Genomic DNA, 25,184 nt, shown 5'->3' with positions numbered 1-25,184 from the left:
CACTTTTTCTTTTAAATAGATTTTTAGTGTTTCTGATGGTCTCCACAGCAAATGCAATGATTTCATATTGCTGTAATTTTTTTTATATATATAAATGCAATGACTGTACATACTTTTATAAAATTGCATTTGAACCCTATTTTTTTTGTTTTTACTAAACTGTTTTTCTAAATCTTTTTTTAAAATAAACTGTTTTAAAAGCTTGACCGTCTGTTGCTTTAACAAACTAGTACAGTGCCCATTAAAAGTATGTATTCTAATAGTGGGAGGAGCATAAGTAGAGTTGTCAATTATGGCCAAATGAGTATGTGTTTGAAGGTTAGATGTACAAAGAGGTGTACATACTGTATTTGCTAGTGCAAAGTAAAATGGCATGTGCTATTTCCCTGATTTAATTGTATGGGACATGCGCATGATATATATATATATATATTTTTTTTTTTGTTACTCATTTATATATATTTTTTCGTTTGGTGTATTTTTCTGTAATGTATGTTTTTTTGGAGTCGTGTATTTTTCTATCTTTCTGTTGTCTTTGTGCATTTTTTTGTATAATTAAGGGTTTTTGTTGCCATTGTACAATGATTCTGGAGTCATTTAGTGTATTTGTGTATCTTTTTTGGTGTTTAATTTTGTGCATTCCTGTTGTCATTTTGTGTATTTTTTGTATGAATATTTAGTTTTGTAAATGTCTAAATATTATTTAGGCGTTACCGCCATCTAGTGGTGGAACTTTATAACTACAAAAGCACTCAGCCTCGTTGGGTAATTAATGTAATTACTTTTAATTGAGTCTTTAAATGTTCTGCGTTTTCTCTTAATATTGCACAGTGCTGTATTTGGTAGATTATGTCTCCAAGGAGTCTTGGTTTCTCTGTGGCTCTGTCTAGTTAATCTTTTACTGGCCCCTGTGTTTCCAGTAGAAGTCACTCCCATAGCAACCTGCCGTTACTGGTATTACTGGGAGAGGATTGTTTGCGGAATAATTCAATCCAACTGCTGGTTTGCCTCGTGTTGTGCTGATATAGACTTTAGGTGAGCAATGAGTGCAGATCTTTCAGCAGGTAAGAACAAAAACACATTTCTATCTTTCTTATGAAGTATTGAAGCAGCTCGAGGTTCATTCAATTCTTTCTGCATTCAGACTTCTGTCGTCTGACACCTGGGAACTTTGTAAGTACTGTTTTTGATGGATTGAAGTGTTAAATATGCTAACAAATAGAAAATAAAACATTTAACTTGAATTATAAATCCCCACGTGAGTGTTGAATAATTTATATATTTATTGGTAGGGGTGTTGAGACGAAATAATAATAAATAAAATTTAAAAAAAATCGATTTTTGCGATATATCGCGATATTACGTCGCGCGATTCACTGATCAATTCAAAATGTATCCATATCGATTTTTTATTTTATTTAACCAGGAACGTCTTTTCCACTGCAGGAGACGTATCTGCACAAAGAAGTGCTGAAACCAGGCCATGTTGATCAGCTTGTGTTTTTTTCAATAAAATCTAAAAATTTCTGCATTTATTTGTTGTTCTAGGCATGTACCTCAGTTAAGTTGCATTTAAGTCAAAGTTGGTTTAAAAACCACAGGCAGATTGTATGTTTTTTATTTTAAGTTGTTGGTACATGGCATGTTAAAGCCAATGTTTTGAGTGTAAAATATGCCAATAAAATATACTTCATACATAATGTTCTCAGTGTACTCATTTACAGATTAGTTGTTTCTTAAGTCATACATTGGAAAAAAAAAAAAAATCGCAATAATTGCCTTATACTTTAAAATCAGGATATATCGTATTGGGATACGATTTGTATCGCCAGATGCCAGGCAATACACACCCCTACTTATAGCTAATACTGTATTTTAGTTTTAGCTTTGAAAATAGTGGGATCATTAATCTGCAGGTTCTTATTTTTTTCTTCACACAGGAAAGTTCCTTGGCCTCTGATGACATTCTCGCTCACTACTTTAATGATTTCCTCAGTCAGCCGGTAATACACCTGGTATAAAATCATCAGACCTGTGCTATTCCTACCAACCCTCTGGTGTTTTTTAGTGTTTCCCTGAGGCTGTGGTGTATAACCAGACCACTGGACTGTTTGAGGTGATGAATAGTGGAGCAAAGATGGTCTTTAACAAAATCAGAACTGCTTTAAATCACATCAGATCAGCTCTACGCACTGGTGACCCCACAATATTGGCAAGAATCCCACCAGTGGACAACCAATACACTGTCTGTGTAAGTAGAATAGAATCAGTAAATGTAAGCCTTTTTAAAAAAAATATGAGTGCTGTTCTTTTCACGATAACATCAGCCTTTAAAAACCTTTTGCAGTGTCTGCACAGAGAGGAAGGAATTCAGTGGATTAAAAAGGAGAGGCTGCCGTTTTTCCTTCAAAGTGATTTCTATCATGAATACAGGTAGAACAAACTAAATAAAACATTTTAATGGTTATGTTTTATTTTATGTTGAGCTTGGCACTGGCTTTATTGTAACAAACAGATATTGGTTCCATAACCTTTCCTGCTTAAAAACATGTTTAAGGGTGTGATGTGCAAGCTGTGAATCAAATATATTTTATGAATTAATAAACCCAAAATTATTAGAAGCCTACCAAAGCGGATGGACTTTTGATTATGTTTAAAACATGTCAAAAACACAGGTGCTGTATCGCACTTTTGGTGAAAACAAAACAAAATGTTAACGTTGATGCTACAGCATAGTGTAGTATGTGGTGATCATTTCCTGACCACACTCTGTGGAAACTGATTCTAACAGCATCGTTTTTATGGCACAACAACATGAAAGTATAAGTACATTTACAATGACTTGTGCTTTGGGGGTCTTGTTCTCATTAGTGATAGACCGATACATCGGCCGGCCAATATTATCGGCCGATTTTTGCATTTTTTACGTGGCATCGGCCAATACGAGCTGCTGCGTTCACCGATCTGCGTTATTTACAGAGAGCAGAAATATGTTTTACTTGTTCTTGTTCTACATCACCTTTGTTAATTTCAATAAATCTTCATTTTTTAAAAATTGAGACTAGTACCATTTATTATCATCATTGTGTAAATTTTATGATGTAAATTGAGGGAACAAAAGAAATCAGCTCAAGAAAATCGGCAGGCCATATCGGTCATCGGCTAAGGCTGATGGAAAAAAAATAGGTTTCGGTCTGTCCCTAGTTCTCATGACGTCAAATGGCATAAGTAGGATTTGGATACAAATGAATACAGTTTGGCTACAAACTGTCATTTACGCAGGAAATCTGTTTATTATTGGATCAGACTTTAAATAACTGTCATATGATGCATAATAGCATTTTAATACCACACATATTCAAATGTTTGACATTTAGATAGCAGGGAATTCATCTCTAAAATGCACTGAGCTGAATGTTCTCTATCGATACAGAATGAATCCTCCCAACTTTAATTTGTTGACCAAAAATATTAGTCTGAGAAAATTTTGTAGTTTGACTGTGTTGAGTTTTTGTCTTTTCAGATTGTTAAAATTTTTACTTCAGTGGAATCCAAAATGTATTTCCTCCAAAGAAGGAAGTTCCTGTGAAGCCAGACTTTGTTCTTCACAATCTGAGACGGACAGTCAGAATTCCCTGAAAGTTTGTTTTCAAAATCCCATTTCAGCAGAGAAAGGTTAGGACTGACCTGTTTCAATCTGTTTGGCTTACATTAGATGTTCTTATTTAATCAGAAATACTTTATTAATCACAGCGAGAAATTGCTTAAATTTAAATGTGTGTTGTAGTCTTTGGTGTCCTGTATAATTTTAAAATGTAATATTTGTGGTTTTATTTTGTAGGACCTGTGAGGTCACACGGAACAACCAACTTTTCCTCTCTCCAAAAGAAATGTGACTCTTCCGAATGTTACTCCAGTTCTTCAGCACCAGAAAGAAGTACCTTCTCTTTGTCCTCAGCAGATTTCTATTCCTCTCACTCCGTCAGTGATGAAACTCAGGGAGGCCATAACTCAGAAACAGGGCTGTCAGCCATTGAAGAGGAGCAGCAGCACCGTAAAGTTTCTCCTGACCAGATACTGGTCCTTGATTGTTTGGAAGAGCAGCTGGAGGAGGTGGCTGCTAAAGCCTTTAAAGAGGTGCTTGAGCCGACTACGGACATAATTACTCAGACTCAGGCAAACACTTCAGAATCTTTCCGCCTGCCAGGCGACCAGACAAACTACTGCAGCACAGAAAAACCTAGAGAATGTCAGGTTTACCAGGTCTCAGAAAAGGCCAATGGAGAAAGGTTGATGGGGAAGAATGACTTGTATCAAGATGTCAACCAGGCCAGTGACAGTGCTGGAAAAACCAGATGCGATGGTGTTTCCTACTATGGTGACTGGATAAGTCTGGATGACTTTAAAGAGTTTTTGCAGGGAACTCCAGGAGAAAAGCTTGTAAATCTTTGGATAGACATAGAGAGAGTGAAGGCCATTCATAGCAGTGCAAGAAAGAGCAGGTAAGTACTATACCCTGACTAAATAACTTTAAAGGTCCTATATCATGCAAATCAACTTTTTTGAGCTTTTAACCTCGTTAAAGGTTAATTCCTGATCAAAAACACCAAACAACAAGTATTATTATTATTACTGCATCTCTGAGAAATCCTCAATAATCCTGCTCTCTGAGATGCTTCTCTGCCCTCTTATGAAAAACAAGTGGATCAAATTCTAGTGACGTCACTAGAATTCTGAACCATCCCCTCCAGGAAGTGCCTGCTGCTGGTGCCGCCCCTCCACTGTGAACATACACACCCATTTTCTCTGGTACTAGAGGTACACAAGCGGCCGAAGAACATTTGTTTGGATGGTCACTGTCCTTATCCAGTCTGCATAGGGAAAATAAATGGTCTTTGTTTTTGTACCAAACACTAATGTCTGGTAACCGAACATGCTTGTTTGAATGTGAAAGTCCTCGGAATTTGTTCAAACTTCCTAAAGAAGAGTCTACTCGCCAGAAGTGGCTGGAATTTATCTCTGGGAACACGCGACACACCATCCAGCATCCGTTAGTCTATGACCGTCACTTTACAAAAGACTGCTTGGATTGTCCAGTAAATTACTTCTTCAAACTGGAGTGATTCCCACAATAAAACCCACTGATGGAGAGGCCACAACCATAAGTAAAATAAACCTCTAGCGAAATGTTAGCCATACTAACGTCTTTGTATTTATATTTGAAATACACTCTCTGGAACTGTTTACAAAGTTTGGTGGGCGTGTCTGTTGCCCATGCTGCCGGGGCTCTAGGGCTAGTCATGAAATGTGATGCACTCACATGGGGAGAGGCGGCGCTCTGACAAACCGTGAGTCTCAACTTGAAAGAAAATAAGGAATATTTCTTAATAAATCAGTTTTGTTTATCAAAATGTAAAACATTATCCATATGTGGCTGTAGTTGACTTTGGAAGGTCTTAATATTGCATGATATAGGACCTTTAACATCATTCTCAGATGGAAAGCATAAACATTTAGCAGATGGCTGATAACATGCAGTGGGAAACTCTCTGCAGGTACTTGGTCTGGATGAGAAGCTGGTATCTTTCTAAGTGTGGTCACAGTAATCTGAGTGTGGAGCTGCTCTTCAGGCTGGGTCTCACTACCTCCCCCTGCTGGACAGAGGAGAGACTGCACTCTATCCAGCCCTACCTCTCACAGTCTCTGCTGTGTTACTGGTCAGTAAAGCTCATCTGTGTGCTTTCTTTTTCTTCACAACACTTATTTACATGTGCAGTCTCCACTTTATGGAAGCTGTTTCTGATGCAAAAAAAAAATCACCACGACAAGTCATAATTATGAGTTGGTAAAGTCAAAATTATGAGATAGAAAGTCATAAATGAGATAAAAAGTCACAATTATAACATACAAATTGATCATTTGCAGCAGTTTACCGACACATACTGTTACCATTCTAAATTACACTTATAATTTATAATTTATAATATATTATATGTATATATATATATATATATATATATATATATATATATACATGAAAAATTCTCTTTCTAATCCCATGTATGGGTACAATGTTTGTTGTAAATAGTGGTGCTTTTTCTTTCTTTTCTTTTAAACTCTGGACTAAGAATCTGCAATAAAAGATTGTTGATGATCATCATTCATTCAGCAGTTATTAGAGTATCCATGAAGTGTTAAAGTATCTCATAATTTTGACTTTTTAATCTAATAATTATGACTTTTTCATATTTATGACTTTACTAACTCATAATTATGACTTTTCATAGTGATTTTTTTATTTTTTTTAGTGTCAGAAATAGGCTTCCATATTTCTAACAATCAAAATAAAGGGATACAAACTCTCCTTTATCCCTTCTGCCATATTCCTTCTTAATTCCAAATAGAAGCAGATCTATTAACTCCACGTGTGTGATGGATTTCTATTTGTCAGTTTTTAGGCTACCTTGTGTTTTTAACTACATGTTTTTATGTTTTCACATGTTTTTATGTACTCTTCTTCTTCTTTCATGGTTATTGGTGTGTTGCAACCAACTTTAGTGGTACATACATATCACCACCTCATGTTGTATTTCATTACTTTAAAGCTCCAGCTCTACATTTAATTATCAGGGGATATCCATTAAAGATATACGCTCAATGTGCGTATATATACAGTATATATACTGCTGTTATTTGAAATGTATTCACAGAAAGCCCTTTGAGATGCAACATCTCGTTTTCGAGGGGGACCTAGAACATACTGTATAACATTTCACATACAACAAAACACAAAACAACTAATACTGACAAAAAGACAATTTTGCTCACAACCCACAGTCTCCCACCACCACCCTACATCTCAGGGTAAATATATATACACATAAGTGTATACAGTATATAGATCCACATACATAAGCATAAACTCATAGGAACACATGTATAACATATAAATATATACTGTACATATACATTGCTATATAACACATACTCTGTCATATGTGTTTTATTGTGGCATGTTTTTTATGCTCCCCATATCTTTTCACACTGAATTGACCTATTGGGGACAAATAAAGATGATTGATATTTAATATAGTTACATAACAACATTTGATAAAGTATGTTATACTTGGTAAAAATAAATAAATATATATATATATTTTTTTTTTTTTTTCTCCTCCAGGGCTCCTCGTTTCTGGACATCTCCTCTCTGTCAGCAGCTTTTTTTGGGCTGTTCACCATCCAGCTGCCATCCTGACCATGACTCTAAGACACAATGCTTTCCTCTTTGTCCTGACAATACATGTTTCATACAAACTACCCATGGCCGTCAATCCCAGGTAGAAGCTGTTTAGCAATGAGATGTTACACTCATTTTCACTGAGTTGGTCTGTATGAATGTAATATTTATGTCAAATGTATTTCAACCTATTATACTGTATGTATATTTATTGAAGTGTATTGTGAGCTACGGTTTGATAGTTTAAACACAAAATAGTCCCGAATAGTGATTGATTCAACAAGCAGTCTATTTGGAAAGCTCATGAATATAACGTATATTTGACTTTGTAATGACTAATTCACTCATTACTGCTATATCTTCTAGTAGGAGAGATTCATGACAGACCTTTGACTTTGACCTCTGTTGGTGTGCCCATGATGCAGCCTCTTCCATGTTGTTTCTAAAGTTAAATATTCTGGTCTTTTGCCTATATCTCTACAGATGCCGTATAGCGGAGGTGAGTTGAGGAGCAGTGGGCGGATGGAGGAGATGCTTCAGGTTCTGTGTGTAGATTCGTGCAGTGGCTCATATTTCACACACTTCTGTGAACAGTCTGGAAACCAGGTATCTCCAGCTGCAGGATAATGTTCTCAATAATGTCATCAAATGTAACCATTGGTAAAGCATATGTGCAACAATACCACAATGTTTCTGCACCAGCTGTGGGTGAATGCCGTTTACTTCTGGACGGACCTGCAGCATTACCGTGCTCTGTTCTACCAGGATGGACTGGACCTCTACAGGGTTCAGAGGGAGGCCCAGGTCAACACCTTTTTTTTTCAGTTTTCCAAACCTTGAACTATTTTTATTATTTGGTCAAATGTTTAGAAACAGTAGCGTCTCAATATGACAGACACCAATGAGGCAAAGCTGCCATTAAGGCACTCGTCAACTATTAGAAGCAACTTAGAGTTCAGTGTCTTGCCAAAGGACACTTTGACATCTAGGCAGTCATAGCCCTGGGATCAAACCCTTTACCACCTGAGCCATGGTAAAGCCTGTATGTTAAGTTAAGGTTTTGTTTATTCAGACAAGGTTTTTCAGGAGATTTGTATCTTCTTCGCTGGAACTATTACATGGAAGTCAAGTGAAACTTCAAAGGAACCATCAAAGGCAGTCAGCATTACTTCATCGGCAAAGACTGGTAGTTGACAGACAGTTGAAACATGTTGGGAGATAAACATTTCCTGAAAAACCTTATCTGAATAAACAAAACCTTTCCTTAAAGCTGATATTCGGAGTTCCTGAGAAATATGTTTATGTATCATATTTTTGAAATTTGAAAAAAAAACTAACTCGTCTTTTACTATGGTCTACTGTAGGTGATCATTCATATACATCAATGTATATAAGACCCGCCATTGTCCTATAGACCCCTATAAATAGAAACGAGCGCCAAGTTCGCCCAGCCAATAGGCTTCGACTTCCTGGAGTGGACTCTGTCAATCAAAGGGAATGTGTGTGCGTAAACTGCACGTAAACGAGGACGCGCATCACTGAGCAGCATAGCGTCATGGAGGGGAGCTCTGAAGCTCTTACCTCAAAAATGTCCATTGCCACAATGACCCATAGACCTATCTCAGTACGTCCCGATGCGACAGTGTGTTCTGCGAAGCGCTTGCACAAACGTAGAGGCGTGGCTTCTGGTAGATTGCAGAGGCAGGGGGAGGAAGTGGAGCTGTTGAGGGCGGGACATCGCGGCGTCCTCTCACAAACTCCGGATATCAGCTTTAACATACTATTCAAAATGAATCTCACTGGCAAAATTGAAAGTAAATGTTCACAATTAAGGCAAATCCTCATGGACTGCAGGTATTGTTTTGGATTTCTGTCTGTAACAAATGCAAGGAGGTGTCAAACACCCACAACATACAGATTTGTGGACCTTCAGGAATCCACTTGAACAGCTTCTCCCTACGTTTGACCTGATGTGAAATGTGTAGTGGTTAGCACGTCCGCCTCACAGCAAGGAGGTAGTGGGTTCAAGCCCTGGGGTGGACTTTTGGGTTCATTCAGTCTGGAGTTTCCATGTTTTTTAAGTTGCCAGTATGTGTGAATGCGATGGCTTGGCGCCCCATCCAGGGCGTACCCTGCCTAACACCCAATAAGAGCTAGAGCACCAGCAGACCCCAGCGAGCATGAAATAAGGAGCAAGCGGGTCAGAAGTTGAATGAATGGATGGAATCAGTTGGAACTTTTGTCACATTGTTGTTAAAAAATCTAATTATTGCCTCAATTTGATCACATTCTTACCGCACCGAGCTAAAAACAAATGCTTTTGAATCCAATGGGTTAAATAAACAAACCAAAAACTAGAATTTTATGTTTTTTAGGGTTTCTATGCTGGTATGGCAATTGCACAGCTACACCAATTATTTTGCACACAAAAAAAAAAAAGTTTTTATACAGCTAACGTTTTCTTTGAAAAACTAAATTGCTGTTCATTTGAACCATAAATTCAAAGCTCAAGAAATACAATTTCCAGAGACTTCATATAACGAATGCCAGAAACGTCACTTGCTAAGTTCAAACCTTAGAGAACAAAAGTACAAAAAACAACCAGGAACCCAACATGTAGTCATCAGAGGTAATGAAATGGAGAAGGGTTGTAATGTTTGTTGTTACACACACACACACACACACACACACACACACACACACACACACACACACACACACACACACACACACACACACACACACACACACACACACACACACACACACACACACACACACTTGCGTGGTTTTTTGGCCCAACATCGCTATCCTCCTCTGTGCTGTCCTAGCCCCATCACGCTAACTGCATGGATTTAAATTGCAATAAAAACCAGTGAGTCAATCCCCCCCAGCTTTACGCCAGTCCAGTCACCCAAAATCACCCACCCTGACCGTAGCGGAACAGTCCGGTCCAAAATAGTTCTCAGTAAAAACGGTTTTCCCCCACTTAACCTTTGGTTTACCAGAGAACTGACATTTAGTGGATCTTTCCACTGGGCTGAGGCCAACAAGGTTTAATAAATGACATTTATGTAGTGTGATGGTAGTGATGAGAGAGTCATATCTTAAGTGAGCATAGCGCTGAGCTCTATTGATGATTAAAGTGACATCAGAATGATGTGAAATGGGGTTCAAGCTAAAGCGTTTCCTTCCCCTGCAGCTCCTTGTTTTCACTTACATCTCTGGTTATGCTGAGCGGAGCCTCGTCGTGGACGAGCAGGCTCAGAGGAAGGTGTGTGACAGACTTCTGCCTGCCTTTGAAGAACTGTTTGATGAGGTTGAAGAACATGCTCTGAACATCCTGCTAGAACCATGGGCTCTGCTGGTCAACAGAGAAAAGGAGTGTTTTCAGCAGGTAATCACAGTAAAAAGACTCCTTCTGACATTCAAGTGTAAATCATTTTTAGCCAAATGAGCAAAACGGTAAACTTTGCACTTTTATGTGTCAGTATTTCCAGTTAAATCAATTATTTGCAGAACTTAACACAACTATAACACCATATTCCATGCAATCATCAGGTAACGTTTTAAGGCTTAGTTGTCAAAATCATTTTCACAGAGATTTTCATCTCCTGTGGGCTGTAGATTTTAGCTAGAGAAAAATAAATGGACATTATTGTGCTTTAGTTTGCAAATTACATACATAACAAGACACTGACAATATCCAAGCAATAAATGTCAGGTATCAGTCTCTGTCGGAAAAATATCCTCATTTTGTCTATTTTAGGACAAATGTGGGATTGTCCATGAGAAATTTCCAAAAAAAAAAAAAACTCTTTCAAAGATGTGTGAATAAAAATGCAGTTGTGCCAAATAGTCATGGGAAAATATGGAGCCTCTGGAGTTTCAAGGAATTTAGAGGGATTGTTATATCTTTAGCTAAATTATTGGTCATTTACACAGTAATGTTGGATGCTGTTAAAAGCTGGAATAGGCCCCAGGCTCAGGAGATTCTGAACAAATAACAATGAATGATGCTAAGTTGTGTCTGTTCTCCAGGTGTGTATGCAGCAGCAGGTGTGCCGCATCAACAATCAGGATTTTAAGGATCTCCAGAGTCTCTATGAGGAATCGCTGAAGCAGCAGAAATGGGTGAGATTAACAGGAAGTCACTGTACATGACGGCATCATGTCACATGACTCCCGTTACTGAGACAGTATCAGAGGACAGTGAGGATAAAGAATACACATCAATAGCCCCCTAATACTGTTATGTATTACTTTGTAAGTGTTAATGAGACACTTTTTCAGCAGTTTAAAGAATAAAAGTGCTACTTTTTGTTGCCATTTAAAGAGAATAAAAGGAGCTTCAGTGAAATCCTGTTTTCATCCTCTGCAGGTGCAGCATACCTCCTCCTCTAAGGGTCCCACAACATCTGTCCCTTGGTCCAGTGTGTCTCCAGATTACCATGGTTACCGTTTAGGGTCCTTGCTTCTCCATAATCATGACATCGGACATTTTCAGTCTTTCCTACAGATGCAGGATGCCAGGTGAACAATGCAATTCCATAGGGCGAGGTTGGGTTGAATTAAAATTGCATAATTGGTAATTAATTACAATTATGATGTAATTGTAATTGAGAAAATCTGATTGAATTCAGATAATTGATTTTGTAATTATAATTGTCATGGAAATTCTACAAAAACTGTCATTTACTATTTAATTAAACTCAAACCTGTGGAACCATGTTACAGTTCTATGCTTACACATACTGTATGTAGTTAACAATTATTAATATACTGTATGTTCCACTACCTGTCAGTTCTCTTGAGGATCATTTTACCATTTACAAATAATTTGAAATTGAGGTGTATAGTGACAGAAAAAAGGCTCAGACGCTCACACCAAAGATATTAATACCAATATTTTCATGGATAAAGAAGCCTAACAAGGTAACAAAGAGACAATAAATAAGATGATAGATAATATGTTTTAGTGTATTTAAGACATGGGTCAAAAGTCACCCGTTATCATAAGAGATGCTAACAGAAAGCTAACACAATATGAAGGTTACATTTTATGGGGTTATTTTTTTCAGTAATTGTGATTAATTGTAATTGAATTTGAGTAATTGTAATTGACTTTCAGGGGGAAAAAAGTAATTGTAATTGTAATTGGGGAAAATACCAGTCAACGTAATCGGAGTTGAGTTGTAATTGAACAAGGATAATCCAAGATGTACGGTAATTGTAATTTAAAAATGTAATTGCCACAGGGTGTTTCCAAACTTTTGCTCATTAGCTTCAGAAACATGTTTTCAGTAGATTACAGAAACATCTACTTTACATTTTAGAATTTAAAACATTTGAAGCCGTTCAGAGTTTAAAACGAACTTTAAATAAAACATCAAATCAGTTGTTTTTGCTTAGTTTATTATTGATTCAACTCTGAGTCACATGGTGTAAATCAAGGGTCACCAACACGGTGCCCACGGGCACTCGGTAGCCCTCGTGGACCATGTGAGGGGCCCTCATGACCACTAGTCCCCAGTGAGCTCCATCTAAAATCTGATTCCAGGATTCAAACTCACAAAGATAAATACATGTGAGAGTTATTGTTCGTACTTAGTAAAGTTAAATAGTGCTGATAAAGTTCTAGAAATAAATGAACCATCTTTGAATGTTTAATGAAACATTGTGACAAATGATTTTAAATGTTGCAGGTCTGGTGTTTGATCAGTGGTGTGTTATATATAATATGATAAATATATTTATATTTATAAAAACTCAAGGTGGATTTTCTATCAAATTTGATGAAAATGAATGAATGACATACATTTGGAGAAAAAGTGAAACCTTTAAAATGTTATGGTTTCATTTATTCAGACAACTGTTTTTCAGGAGATTTACTTTGATCTCCTGACGCATTTCGACTGTCAACTGCCAGTCCTCTACAGAGGTGTCTGATCGCTTTGATGTGAAAAATAGTTGTCTGAATAAATGAAACCTTAACATATTATTTAAAAAGAAGACATGAACAACTTACTGGAATTATGTCCTACCCTTTGAAGTTACTGCTAGCCTTTTTTATTATTACCTTACCATCTAATTTAAGTGAAAGCATGTAGTATTTAAGAAGTGCTTTTCTAACTGTAGCACATCTGTAACACAGTTTCAGAAAGCATGGTGTAAATGCTGTTTGCATGCTTTTCTTTCAGTATCCACCTGGCTTGCTGGCTCGATCTGGAGCAGTACAAAGAGACTCCTGTGCAGGACCAGGCTATGAGACAGGAACTGTCCACATCTATCACTGAAAAATACCTCAACAACACGTACTTGTTTGGCCCTGACAGCCCTGCCACAACAGAACAACAGAAAGATGTACGTCAGCCTTTCAGCTAAAACAGAACTGGTACAGTAACTATGGTGGAGTCATTTTAAACCATCACAGAAGTAGAAGTAGGCCTTTTATGACATGACTACTCCAATGATGAGGTTTGATCTCCAGCTGTGTCTCAGCGTCCAAACGACGCACACCGTTCACCATGTGTTCTCCTTTTAACCCACGCCAACGTGATGCTGACGGAGTGTGTGTGTGTGTGTGTGTGTGTGTGTGTGTGTGTGTGTGTGTGTGTGTGTGTGTGTGTGTGTGTGTGTGTGTGTGTGTGTGTGTGTGTGTGTGTGTGTGTGTGTGTGTGTGTGTGTGTGTGTGTGTGTGTACAGAGATTAGATCCAGCCATAGTTATGCTTAGACGGAATCTTGTGGAGTTCAGAAATAGAAGTATTGATGATCTGTGAAGATTTAATGTTTTCTACGTTCTACAAATTCACAAAACCAAAGCTCTTTTTCTTTCTGAGGCCCGTCAACAACAGCTTCAACTCACCAACCAACCACTTACCTTTCTTTACATCTCAATGAACTATTAGGGTTTCCATTTTTGATCTTAATGGAAACCCTAATGGAGGCTTTCCTTTTGAACGTCTGCAGGAGACACGAGAGCGACCGGTCTGAATTTACCCTTCATGCTTAGTTGAGTTTTTCATAGAAAAATGCATACTGTACTAGATGATGACACTCTTGTGCATGCTTCTTGTCATTCCCATCCTATAAATGTCATTACATGAACCATTGCTTTGAAGTTGGAGGCCATGTGGGCTCTTCTAGCTGTGAGCACAGGTCCTGGTTTGTGCTCCTGTCTGTGTGAGCGATGCTGAGACTGACAGCTTTACTGCTTTGGCCATTCACTCAGACTGCTCTCTTTCATCATCTTCCTCCTCCAGTACCATGACTGCTTCTCATTTCTGAAGGCTCCCCTTAAAGTGTAAACACACATGCACGTTTGTGTGTGCATGCTGCAAGATTAGAGAAATAGAAATGTTCAGCTCCATATATGGGGACAGAAAGTTCAGTTTCCTCTGTGTTCTCTGTGCACATTTTCACTCAGACATCATCACAGTTCATCTCTATGTTTGTGTAGATTGTGAATTTGGCTGGTGGACTGGAGCATCTAAAGATGGAGTGTCTTTCGAACCTGGTTGCCATGGAGATCAGCGATATAGTCAAGGCTTATATTGAGAAAACATGGCTGCCTTTGTTTGTGACAACACCAGAGTTCACAGAACGCCAAAAACACAAACCCAAGGTGAAAATTCACATTGTTCACACTTTTGCTATGGAGATGAACAACGTTTGACAGGAAGGGACTTGAGACTGTATTGTGTTCATTAGCTTTTTTTTTTTTACTTTTTATTGACAACAGTCACTGTACATACAAACAAGAACAAAAGTCCTGAGATTGGGTCCTAGCTATCAATAATATATATAAACTACCAGTCAAAAGTTTTAACACCCTCATTCTTCCAGTTATTTATTGCAATTCATGTCGTGCAAGTCCAATGAATAGCTTGATATGGTACAAAGGTAAGTACTGAACAGCCAGAGGTTAAAAAAAAGGTTTGATTACCCAAAACTGAAATAGTGAATAAACACACCAAGCATAAGTAGCCTTTCCAACAAGGCTTAAAACTGGTCTCCATCTTCTTGGGTTCATTGGCTCTTAAACAGCTCAGTGTAGTGTGCCCTTCTCCAGCATACCTGATACTTTTTTTAGATTAGGGGTTTTCAACCTTGGGGTGGGGACCTCATTCACCAGATGCCTTCAAGAAACTAAGAATATATTTGTTTTAAGAATTTGCGCCCATTGATGCTTATTTTTTTAAACCATTTTTCTGCAACTACACCAAACTTGCCATATTTTAACCTATTTTCATCACTTTTTCTTGCCATGTTTTTGCACCTTTTAATACATTTTTGCCACATTATTTCCATTTCTGCCATTTTATCAAATTAAATGCCTTTTCTGCACATTTTCCCCACTTTCAAGACATTTTTTAGCACTTATAAACCTTTTCGACCACTTTTCCACCTAACGTTGCATATGTTGACCCATTATCGTCACTTTTAACCTCTTCTCACCATATTTCATGCTTTTTTATGCTAATTTAACCATATTCACCATTTGTCATGCCCATTATTTGCCAGTTTAAACTAATTGCTCCAAAATTGACACTTTGAACTGTTTTTGACACTTTTTTTTTTTTCAGGTACGGTGGGGGTCCCCAGTCTCTGGCACCTTTATTTTGGGGGTTGTAGGCTGAAACGGTTGAGAACCACTGCTTTAGACGATAGTGTATTAGAGCAAAGTGACACTATGATATATAGACCAGGAGTTGGTTTCACACTAAAACAAACTATTATGAATTATGCATCAAATGTAACCATATTCATATTGTAGTAAATTATCTCTGCATAGTACATTCCCATTAACCTTAGATCACCAGCATGAACCATTTAGACAAAAGTAGTCAAGATCAAAGCCTTGTATGTGCTTTTATGTCTTTAACTGGATTATACTGTAACATTTTTTATGCCATCTTTGATTCCAGAAGCAAACATGTTTGCTTCTGGAATCTTGTGCCCTCTGGAAACTCTGTGACACGGAGATGAAGGCTCAGGTGCCCGTTGGTGCCATCTGAGCAACCACTAAATGCTGTCACTGTGCAGCTGCTCTCTCAGGTTGCTTCATTAGTGGAAACGTGTGGATCACACATTCCTCTTCTCTGTCTCATTAAGTGATCAAGTTTACTATGTTTGGTCACAACAATCCTCTCATTAGGTAATGAGAGTCTAGCAGTTTACCGTTACACTGTCACAGAGGACGGCGGAGGTCAGGGGTGGGACAACAAAATAAAGCAGAGGTAAACACAGCAGAAGGAAGAACAAAAACACATTTGACTACTGTCAGAAAAAACAGGCACACAGAGGTTGGAGGGGATTTCAGAGTTTCAGTTGATCCTGGTTTATTCAGTTTCTGATTCTGCACTGTCTCTGTGTCTCTGTGCGTGCTTGTAAGCAACAGCTGGCAGCAGACAGGTCCTCACATTACATCCATCGCCGGCGCAGAAGGAGGAGGAGAGATGCTTGGAAGGTAACTCTGGGCTGGGGGGTATTTTTAATGAGAGAAATAAGCTATTTCCTGGCCCTGAGGCAATGCGTGATTTAGTTGGATTGGCTTCCAGCTCTGGTTTTGTCAAACAACTTACTGGCCGAGAAGTTGGTTCTTCCAAAAATAATCCAGGATAAATAGGATATAAGTTTTAACAGCCTGTGGTAAAAAAAAAAAAAAAAAAAAGGGGGGGGGGGTCTAGTGGTTAAGGAAGCAGGTTCGAATCTCACCTGGGCCATCACTGTGGGATGCTGAGCAAGTCCCTCAACTCTAACTGCTCCTCAGGGAGGGGTTAAATGCTGAGAACACATTTAGTGTATGTAGCAGTACATATATAACTATAAAGTCTGTTTTTCTATTAGTGTTTCTTTGCTCTGGGTCTTGCAGCTGTGCAGCAAAGTGCAAAATACAATTAGCAATACTTTAAAGGGCATAAATCTTCCCACTCAATGTCTTGTGTCCTCCTGCAGGTAGAGGGTTTGTGGATGAGTTCCTCCAAAGACATTCTGTTGTTTCGACAAGCTCTGCTGGACCCTGTGACCTGCCAGCAGTTTCAACACTTTGTCTCACTCAAAGGAAACTTCTTGGAGAACGATTTGCTCTTCTGGTTAGAGGTGCAAAGGTACAAGGTGAAGAACACAGATTTTTATTCAGACATCATATTCCTGGAGGCGCTACTGTAAACATAATGGGCACACCTATGTCAGAAATAACAGTCGGTGAGATGCTAGTAATAACTAATAATTGATAAGTTTACTGTATAATTGAGATTAATTTAAAAGATTTAGGCATAATTACAAAGTGAAATTGAAGATATTAATTATAGTACCATATATATATATATTTGTAATTTCTCACTTACAAGTAGGAAGGAAAGAAATGTATAAAAGAATAAAAGAGAAAAAAAATAATTAACAAAAGATACTAAAAACACAAGTGTTGGGGTCAATCATGATTATGTCTTCATTTATTCATGTTCAATTACGATTCCAGTGACCGGCATTTTTCCCAATTACAATTAAATTATGATTATTTTCTATCCCCTGAAAGTAAATTACAATTATATTCTCAATTTCTAAAGTTAATTTACAGTCAATTACAAATACTAAGTCTGAAATAAATAACCTAATATAACGTGATCTTCCTCATGTGTTAGCATCTCTTATAATAATGGGTGAGTTTTAACCATGTCTTAAATCAGCTGTAAAATACACTTTAACCCTTACCACCTGTATGGGTGTGAAGATTCATTCACAGGTTGTGGGAAAACCTAATATGAAACATATTTTATTAATAACTACACATGTGTAAGCCATAGAACTGTAACATGTTTTTTAAGTTTTGCATTTAATCACATTATAATATATGTATATATATATATATATTATATTATAATGTGACATATATAATCAACATTGATCAGGTAAAGTGTATTACAGCCTCACATTGACCCTCATTTATGGACTGTTCGTTTGTTTAGATCTCAGCGTACGACGTGCGTTGGACCAAATTCATGCAAACGTCAGTATTTGTCAATTCTCACATGAGCGTACACTATGATGTTTGACCTCGTGTACGCAAACTTGAGTGTGTTTGGGGGGGCGCTCGCCAGCCTGACTCGTCAACTTTTTTTTGACCAAAATGTAAAGAGTTGTCTTGATCAAATAGCAGGGATTTCTGCTTTTAGGCTGTGGGTGAGGACATTTTTATGTAAACCATCATTGGTTACTGAGAATGTCTTGATGTCCCGCCCTAAACAGCACCACTTCCTCCCCCTGTCTCTGCAATCTACCAGAAGCCACGCCTCTACTTTTCTGCATGCACATCACAGAACATAACAAGGTTACATCAGGTCGCATTGATATCGGTCTATGGATCAAGTAAGAGCCAAAATCATATTTACCTGTTTGCTGTTGTGACGTGTGGCATCGTTTCCGTGCACAGTTCCACATTCACTTTGATTGACAGTCTCAAAAACAGGAAGTTGAAGCCTATTGGCTGGGAGCACTCTGCGATCGTTTCCATTTGTATAGGGGTCTGTTGGATCGAAGGCGGGACTTACTGTGTATACATTAATGTATATGAATGACCATTGGCAGTAGTCCACAGTAAAATACGAGTTAGGTATTTTTTCACATTTCAAAAGAATCATACATAAACATAGATTTCTCAGAAACTCTGGATATCAGCTTTAAGTTTTCTTTGACCTCGGTGGGCGGGGCCTCCGAACCAGGATTATTTGAGGGCGTAATATGTTAATGACGATCAAATTCAGCTTCCGCATTTATCAACACCCGATCATTTACACTGGGATTGGTCAGATACAAATGTTTCATAAATCCCACATTGGTCCTGTCATACGACACAATGTAAACTCAGATTAGGACCCGTTTTCACACAGGATTAATAAATGAGAGCCGTTAATTCTGATTTCCTCTTCTGTCCATCTCGAGCTTCACTGACAGTGGGATAAACCAGTGTTTAAAGTGCAGTATGTAATGTGTCATTAATTATTACAGGAAGTTGCTTTAGTGACCAGGTGGTAGTGGTTTTAACCATTCGATAGCTTAAACTGTTGCATCCATGGAATCTAAATACTCACTGGTTTTCCTTTCCTTCCTGTTTACATTCCCTCATCCTTCATCATACAGGATCTCTGCCACTCCCACAGCGATGAAGCCACCATCCAGCAGAAGATCTCCACCATCATCAGCTGCTTCATTAACTCATCCATACGTCCTGGCCTGCAGATAGACATCCCTCTACAACAGGCCCAGCACATCCTGGAGAAGCGTGATCAACTGGGTCCTTACATCTTTAGAGAGGCTCAGGTGTGTTTCCAGTGATCGCTGGTGGATTCTCCTCAGTCTGATTCATGCTCTTTGCTTCCTTTTGTGAAGATATCAGTTTTTGGTGAGTTACTGAGGCTTTGGCCTGAGTTTCAAGAGTTCAGAAGCAGCATGGAAGAAGAACAGCTGCTTCCTGTGCTGCACGATCAAAGAGTCAAATTCAGAGCCAGGGTGAGAAGGCAGAGGAGGAAAGAAGAGGAGGAGGAGGAGGAGAGGAGAGAACAGGTGAGGAAACAAGGAGGGTGACATCATGTATTCTACTGTGGAATCAATTTGAGTCTTGTTTTCCTAAAGGAACACCTGGATAGACGAGAGTCCAGCAGAGAGGAGGAGGACACAGAGGAGGAGGACACAGAGGAGGAGGACACAGAGGAGGAGGACACAGAGGAGTCCCAGGAGAGAGAAGGAGGAGTGATGACACAGAGTCCAGTTCAGCCTGTAAGAAGCTGTTATTACTCAACAACATCAACAATAATGACTCAAAATCAAATGTTATTAACTTTGAATATATTGTGCACGCTGTGTGACAGCTGCTGTGGTCGTACTCCAGGTACATGGCAGGTCTGCAGAGAGAGGAGGTGAGACAGAATCAGCTGGAAACCTTCTCCACACTTTCAGGTACACACACACACACACACACACACACACACACACACACACACACACACACACACACACACACCCTAATACCAGGCAAAGAAACTATGGTAAATCAGAACAATGGAATGACATTCTGCCTGTTCCCACAGTCCAGCCCAAAGTTCTGATGTTACCTGACAGCCTGAGCCAACAACTCCCCCCCCCCCCCCCCCCCCTCCCCCTCAGAGCTCTATAATCTGGCTCAAACTGGAGCCAAATGGCCACTTCAGCCCATCCATTAACTGTTGATGTTCTGTGCAGGCGTGAGTTCCAGCTCATAATGGATGAGGAGACGTGGAAATGAAACATGATAGAAATGCATTTTTAATGGATGATAGGGAATGGAAACACTGGGAGCTCCACAGATGGAGATCATCACTGATTCCTGCTGCTGAACAGAAGTCATACATGATGTAGTCAGCAATAGCTCACTCACATTTCAAACCACACTGTGTATTTGGGGTCATTGAGCTCTTGGTCTGTCTTCAAACATTTGGTTTGTTTTCTGGAACTGCTTTATCTCTTCTCCAATCACAGGTTGTATCACACACACATGTTTTAAGGTTATTCAACAGCAGATCCATCAGCATCATTATGCAGTGAACATGACGCCATCATGTTCACTGTTCTTTCCTTTTTTGGTCAACTGAAGGCTAAAGGTTCTCCAGCAGATACAAAGCCAGGTGGTTACAGAGAGGCACTTTGTGAAAGTCTCCAGTCAGCAGTTTTTGGGGCAAAATGCAGAATAATTGTTCAGGGTGTTAGAGAAGGAATCCATTCTGAGTCCCAATACCCACACTTGTGCTCCCGCTGAAGGGTGCGAGTGCGTGAGGTGTCCCAGTCTTACGGCGCGTGCTTTAGCCCCGCCCTCTATGCACACCTGTTCGAAGCGTGTATGCAAGCGTACTGTGATGATGGGAATTACCCATAAGTCCTTTTGTCGTGGTACGTTCAAATTAAATAAAAAACAAAAATCGATGGTGAACAAACTCAACCACTGTTGCCACCGAAAATGGCAAAAAAAAAAAAAAAAGTGTCAATTATTTAATTTCTGTAATGTGTATTTTGTATTACAAAGGCTTTGGTAAACGTAGTGTAAATTTCCTGAAATTCCTTGTAATAGTGAAAATATATAAAACATACATGAAATGGCTGATTCACTTTCTAATGTTTCACAAGGACAAACAAACATTACATTTACCGTTTTTTTCAGACTATAAGGCGTTTGTTATTATTATTATTATTAAGGCTCATTAAGCAAAACAAAAATAGTCAGAAAAGTCAAACTTTATTCAACTAATTAACAATAATTCTCAACATTGTTCAATTAAAGGATTTTAAGTGCACCTTATAGTCCGAAAAATACGGTAATTTAATTCAGTTGCCGTCACGATTGATGACGACGTCACAGCAAACTGTTCCAATTCTACGCTTCCCACCACACTTTATCATCTGAACTTAAACCAAGTGCACCCTTTATGGGAGTCTGTAGTGCGTAGTGTGGGTATTGGGCCACAGCCTCATTGTGATCTAGATTCAAAGGTGAAGTTTTAGTGCTAAAGATGTAAATTCATAGTTTTGTCTTTGTGAGTATGAAGTAATGTGGCTTTTGAAGGTTCTTCATGATGTTCTGTCAGTTTATACTGGTGTTCACTTCAGGCCCAACTACTCTAACTCTCCCTGGTAAATCTTCAAGGCTATGGTTGGATGTTCTGAAGTAGTGCAGAAAAGAGCACATGTTAAGCCTGGTATATGGTTCTGCATCAGGATCTATGCCGTCAACGTGATGCAGAGTTTGGCCACATTTAGTTCTGCATTGAGGAAACGCATCGCTTTGTGATTGGCTGCCATGTCGTTAAAGGGTTGTGTGTTGTTACAAATGAGCATTAAAAAGCCATTGTTTATCTTCCGGTCACATAAAAAACATTTGTAATGTTTTTTAAGCATCAAAATGTAATTAATTTATGCATTATTACTTACCTACTGTACCTAACCATGTGTTTTGTAGCACACAAATATTAAAACAACAGGTTCAAAATGTGTATTTTATTTTTCAATATAAACATAGGAAACTCGTAAACAAAGTATAAAAGTATATTGAGCGCTCCAGTCGACAGGCACACCAGGGGTGAGGGGGTCCCGCCGTAGAGCGGAGACAGCGCTGCAGGGAAAACTCACTTAAAACATAACGTCATGTCTGCTCCTCTGGCTCATCCACAGCATGTCAGTCATTGTTTACTATTAATGAAACACACACACACACTGTAAGTACAGAGACAAGGCAGTAGTAGTGATAATAACACACACCTTTTGTCTGTTATTGACTCCGTTTGGCGGTGCTTCATGTGCTGCAACCATGAAAAGAAATAATAAAACTGTGGTATTTTTAGTGCGTCTCGGTGACTCAATCCACTGTAGAAACAACTCTCGTATCGCTACGCTAAAAGTTGAAACATGGCGGTGTGACTGGAAAAGGCAGAGACACGCAGGATTTTTGGGAAGGTGCACGTCAGGTTATGGGAAGGGGGTCTATGTCTATGTAGAGCATTATGTGCGTTGATTAATATATCAAACACTCATACATCTGTAGAGTCGTCTGGCCAAAGTGTCAAGGACGGTGGTAGGAAAACGACAGCAGAGGTCTTTGTGCCTTTAGTGAGCTGTTATTTACAGGGTTATTTTAAAAGCCGCACATGTTCACAAAATGGCATTCCAAAACATGAACATCAGACATGTTTGTAGCAGCATGACCTCCATGTCTCTCCTCTCTATGCAAACTCTCCTGGCTTTTAAAGCATGGCCAATTACAGGAGTAGCTGCACCTGTTTGTGGAACACTTCATTAAAGGGTGAATCCAACATTTCCTTTAATTACCCAATAAAAGGTACAAACTCTGAAATTAACATTAAGCTCATTTACACAAATAAATGACTTAAATAAACAAATAAAATGATCTACTTACTAAATAATCATTACAAGTTACAAAAGAAAATGTCGCGCAAAGAAGAAACCACCCCTCATTTGGTATGACCCAGAGATGTCTCTGGTGACATCACCAAGTCTGACCAGGCAGGAAATGATGGTCCTGCAACCTAAACCAAAACAAACACGTGTGAATATACATGAAGAAACATCAAAAGGCTAGTTGATAACAAACAAACTGTGTGTCGCTTTAAACTACTATGCTTTGATGTAAACTATAACTAAATGCTGACACAAAGTTAGAGCCAAATTAATAAATATGCAAAATAATATGACAATAAGTGACAATGTGGTGAATCCACTCATACACTTTGTCACATCTATTAGCATTTTAGTTTAACTAGATTCACACAGTGAAAGTATAGAGATACAGTTGGTTAAGACTGTGTATTAATTAAAAAAAGTAAAAAACATTTCAAAAATCTATTTTAATTTTTCAGAAGTTTCAAGAATATCCCATTTATCTCCAGGCAAAACCACACAGGGTCCTGACCCCAAGGTTGAAAAACACTGATTTAGTGTCTCCTGAATAGATTCATTTCTATAGTTTTTATCGTTTCCAGTTCTATCAAGCCTGGGGTGGGACCAACACTGACACTTTATTTACTCTCTAGTACCCCTGTAGAGCCATCACATACGGTTAATGTACCCCCATTTGAGAAACACTGCTGTAGAATACGTTGAGGGCAGCCACACCAACCCACAGAATTCTTATTGACACACACAGCTTTAGGCAGTGCTGTTGTGTTTGATTAAGGTTGATTTTTATACATCACAGAGAAATATGTGGTATAAAGTGTCAAAGGAACCAAACAAAGGTAAAATCATAGACCTGGGTGTTGTGGCGGTTTTGGATGAAATGAGACGGAGTGAAGTTTTAGGGTTACTGGTCAGATGTGGACACAGGGTTTATTTGGTCAATGGGTTTTAGAAGCAGAACGGTCTGGGATGCGTGCGTCCGTCCGAATCTGCCGTTGTTCTGTGCTCTCAGGGTTTTGTATGTTGCTGATAGTGGTAGTCATAACAATGACAGAGCCTCTGAGAAGAGACCTTGGTACGATGGTATCTGGCCGGCTTAGGGCAGTTTGACTAGAACTGACCAGGAGCTATTCTGCAATCACAAATGTCTGAAACTTTATAACACAGTATCATTTACTCCATCACCTTTACAGGCTTATTCTGTTCAGGGTTGATGCATTATGCTCTTATCACCTGTTTCTGTTTGTTTCAGGCTCCTCTCATGACTGCAGCATTAAGTCAGCCTTCAGTAAGATGAGTAGCCGCCAATCATCTCTGTGTTCCTCTAAATCTAGAGCTGACAGTAAACGGTGCAAACGAATAAAGAGTGAGTGAACTCACCCCCTAGCATCACATTAGAGCTCCAAACTTAACCTTTGTGTTTCACCAACAGACTCTGTGAAATTCTCCAACCAAGTCTAACGTCAGACCGTTATCATGAACATGGAGTGAAGACGGAGGGAACTGATATGGAACACCTTGTGTCAAAGTTAGAATTAGTTCCTAAAAGTCCCATATCATGCATTTTTCACCCATCTCCATTTGTTCTAAGAACCCCAAAAACATAGTATTTGAGGTTTATTTTCCCAAACTTGCCTGTTTTACGGAGTTTTAGCCTCTGAAAAGTTACTTTCTGACCAACGGGCTGTTTGCATATTCATGAGTGGGCGTGTCTATACACTGACTTGCCTGCATGACTCGCTCTGAGGCAGATCAATGATCACCAAAGCGATTTTCTTTTGCTATCCACACACTGTTGTTATTGTTTTCAGCCAAAAACCAGCACATTACTATAAAACACATGGATATTTAAGCAGCTATTGTGTGAGTCCGTCTCTGCGCTGTGTTCATCCAGCAGCAGCAGCTTCAAACAATCACCAGAATTTTAAACTGCTAATTCATTTTCTTTTCTTTAATTCCTCCTCATCTTTATTAAATACAGGAATAGTGCATTTAAGTTGATAAGCCTTT

At 38.7% G+C, this 25,184-nt stretch overlaps 1 protein-coding gene across 1 annotated transcript; it reads left to right on the top strand.

Annotated features, from left to right (window-relative positions):
- Positions 1 to 996: 996 nt before the first annotated feature.
- Positions 997 to 25,006, top strand: rgs22 (regulator of G protein signaling 22). The gene is made up of 24 exons (XM_028470567.1): positions 997 to 1,064; positions 1,145 to 1,173; positions 1,941 to 2,003; positions 2,069 to 2,251; positions 2,348 to 2,433; positions 3,524 to 3,675; positions 3,842 to 4,502; positions 5,556 to 5,717; positions 7,181 to 7,337; positions 7,721 to 7,843; positions 7,940 to 8,041; positions 10,440 to 10,634; positions 11,279 to 11,371; positions 11,619 to 11,770; positions 13,438 to 13,600; positions 14,698 to 14,862; positions 16,639 to 16,707; positions 17,196 to 17,354; positions 19,377 to 19,556; positions 19,626 to 19,799; positions 19,869 to 20,012; positions 20,105 to 20,192; positions 24,427 to 24,540; positions 24,607 to 25,006. The coding sequence occupies exons 1-24, from the start codon at positions 1,043 to 1,045 to the stop codon at positions 24,633 to 24,635; spliced, it is 3,465 nt and encodes a 1,154-aa protein (XP_028326368.1). The 5' UTR covers positions 997 to 1,042; the 3' UTR covers positions 24,636 to 25,006.
- Positions 25,007 to 25,184: the final 178 nt, after the last annotated feature.

Source organism: Gouania willdenowi, chromosome 16 (assembly GCF_900634775.1).
Source record: "Gouania willdenowi chromosome 16, fGouWil2.1, whole genome shotgun sequence".
Classification (NCBI taxonomy): Eukaryota; Metazoa; Chordata; class Actinopteri; order Blenniiformes; family Gobiesocidae; genus Gouania; species Gouania willdenowi.
Note: the sequence above shows the minus strand (reverse complement) of the source record. Positions and strands in the feature narration are given on the sequence as shown.

Coding starts and splice junctions, on each gene's coding strand:
- rgs22 (XM_028470567.1), top strand. CDS start 1,043: ATGAGTGCAGATCTTTCAGCAG. Junction 2,252..2,347: donor ACAACCAATACACTGTCTGT/GTAAGTAGAATA, acceptor AACCTTTTGCAG/TGTCTGCACAGAGAGGAAGG. Junction 10,635..11,278: donor AAAAGGAGTGTTTTCAGCAG/GTAATCACAGTA, acceptor TCTGTTCTCCAG/GTGTGTATGCAGCAGCAGGT.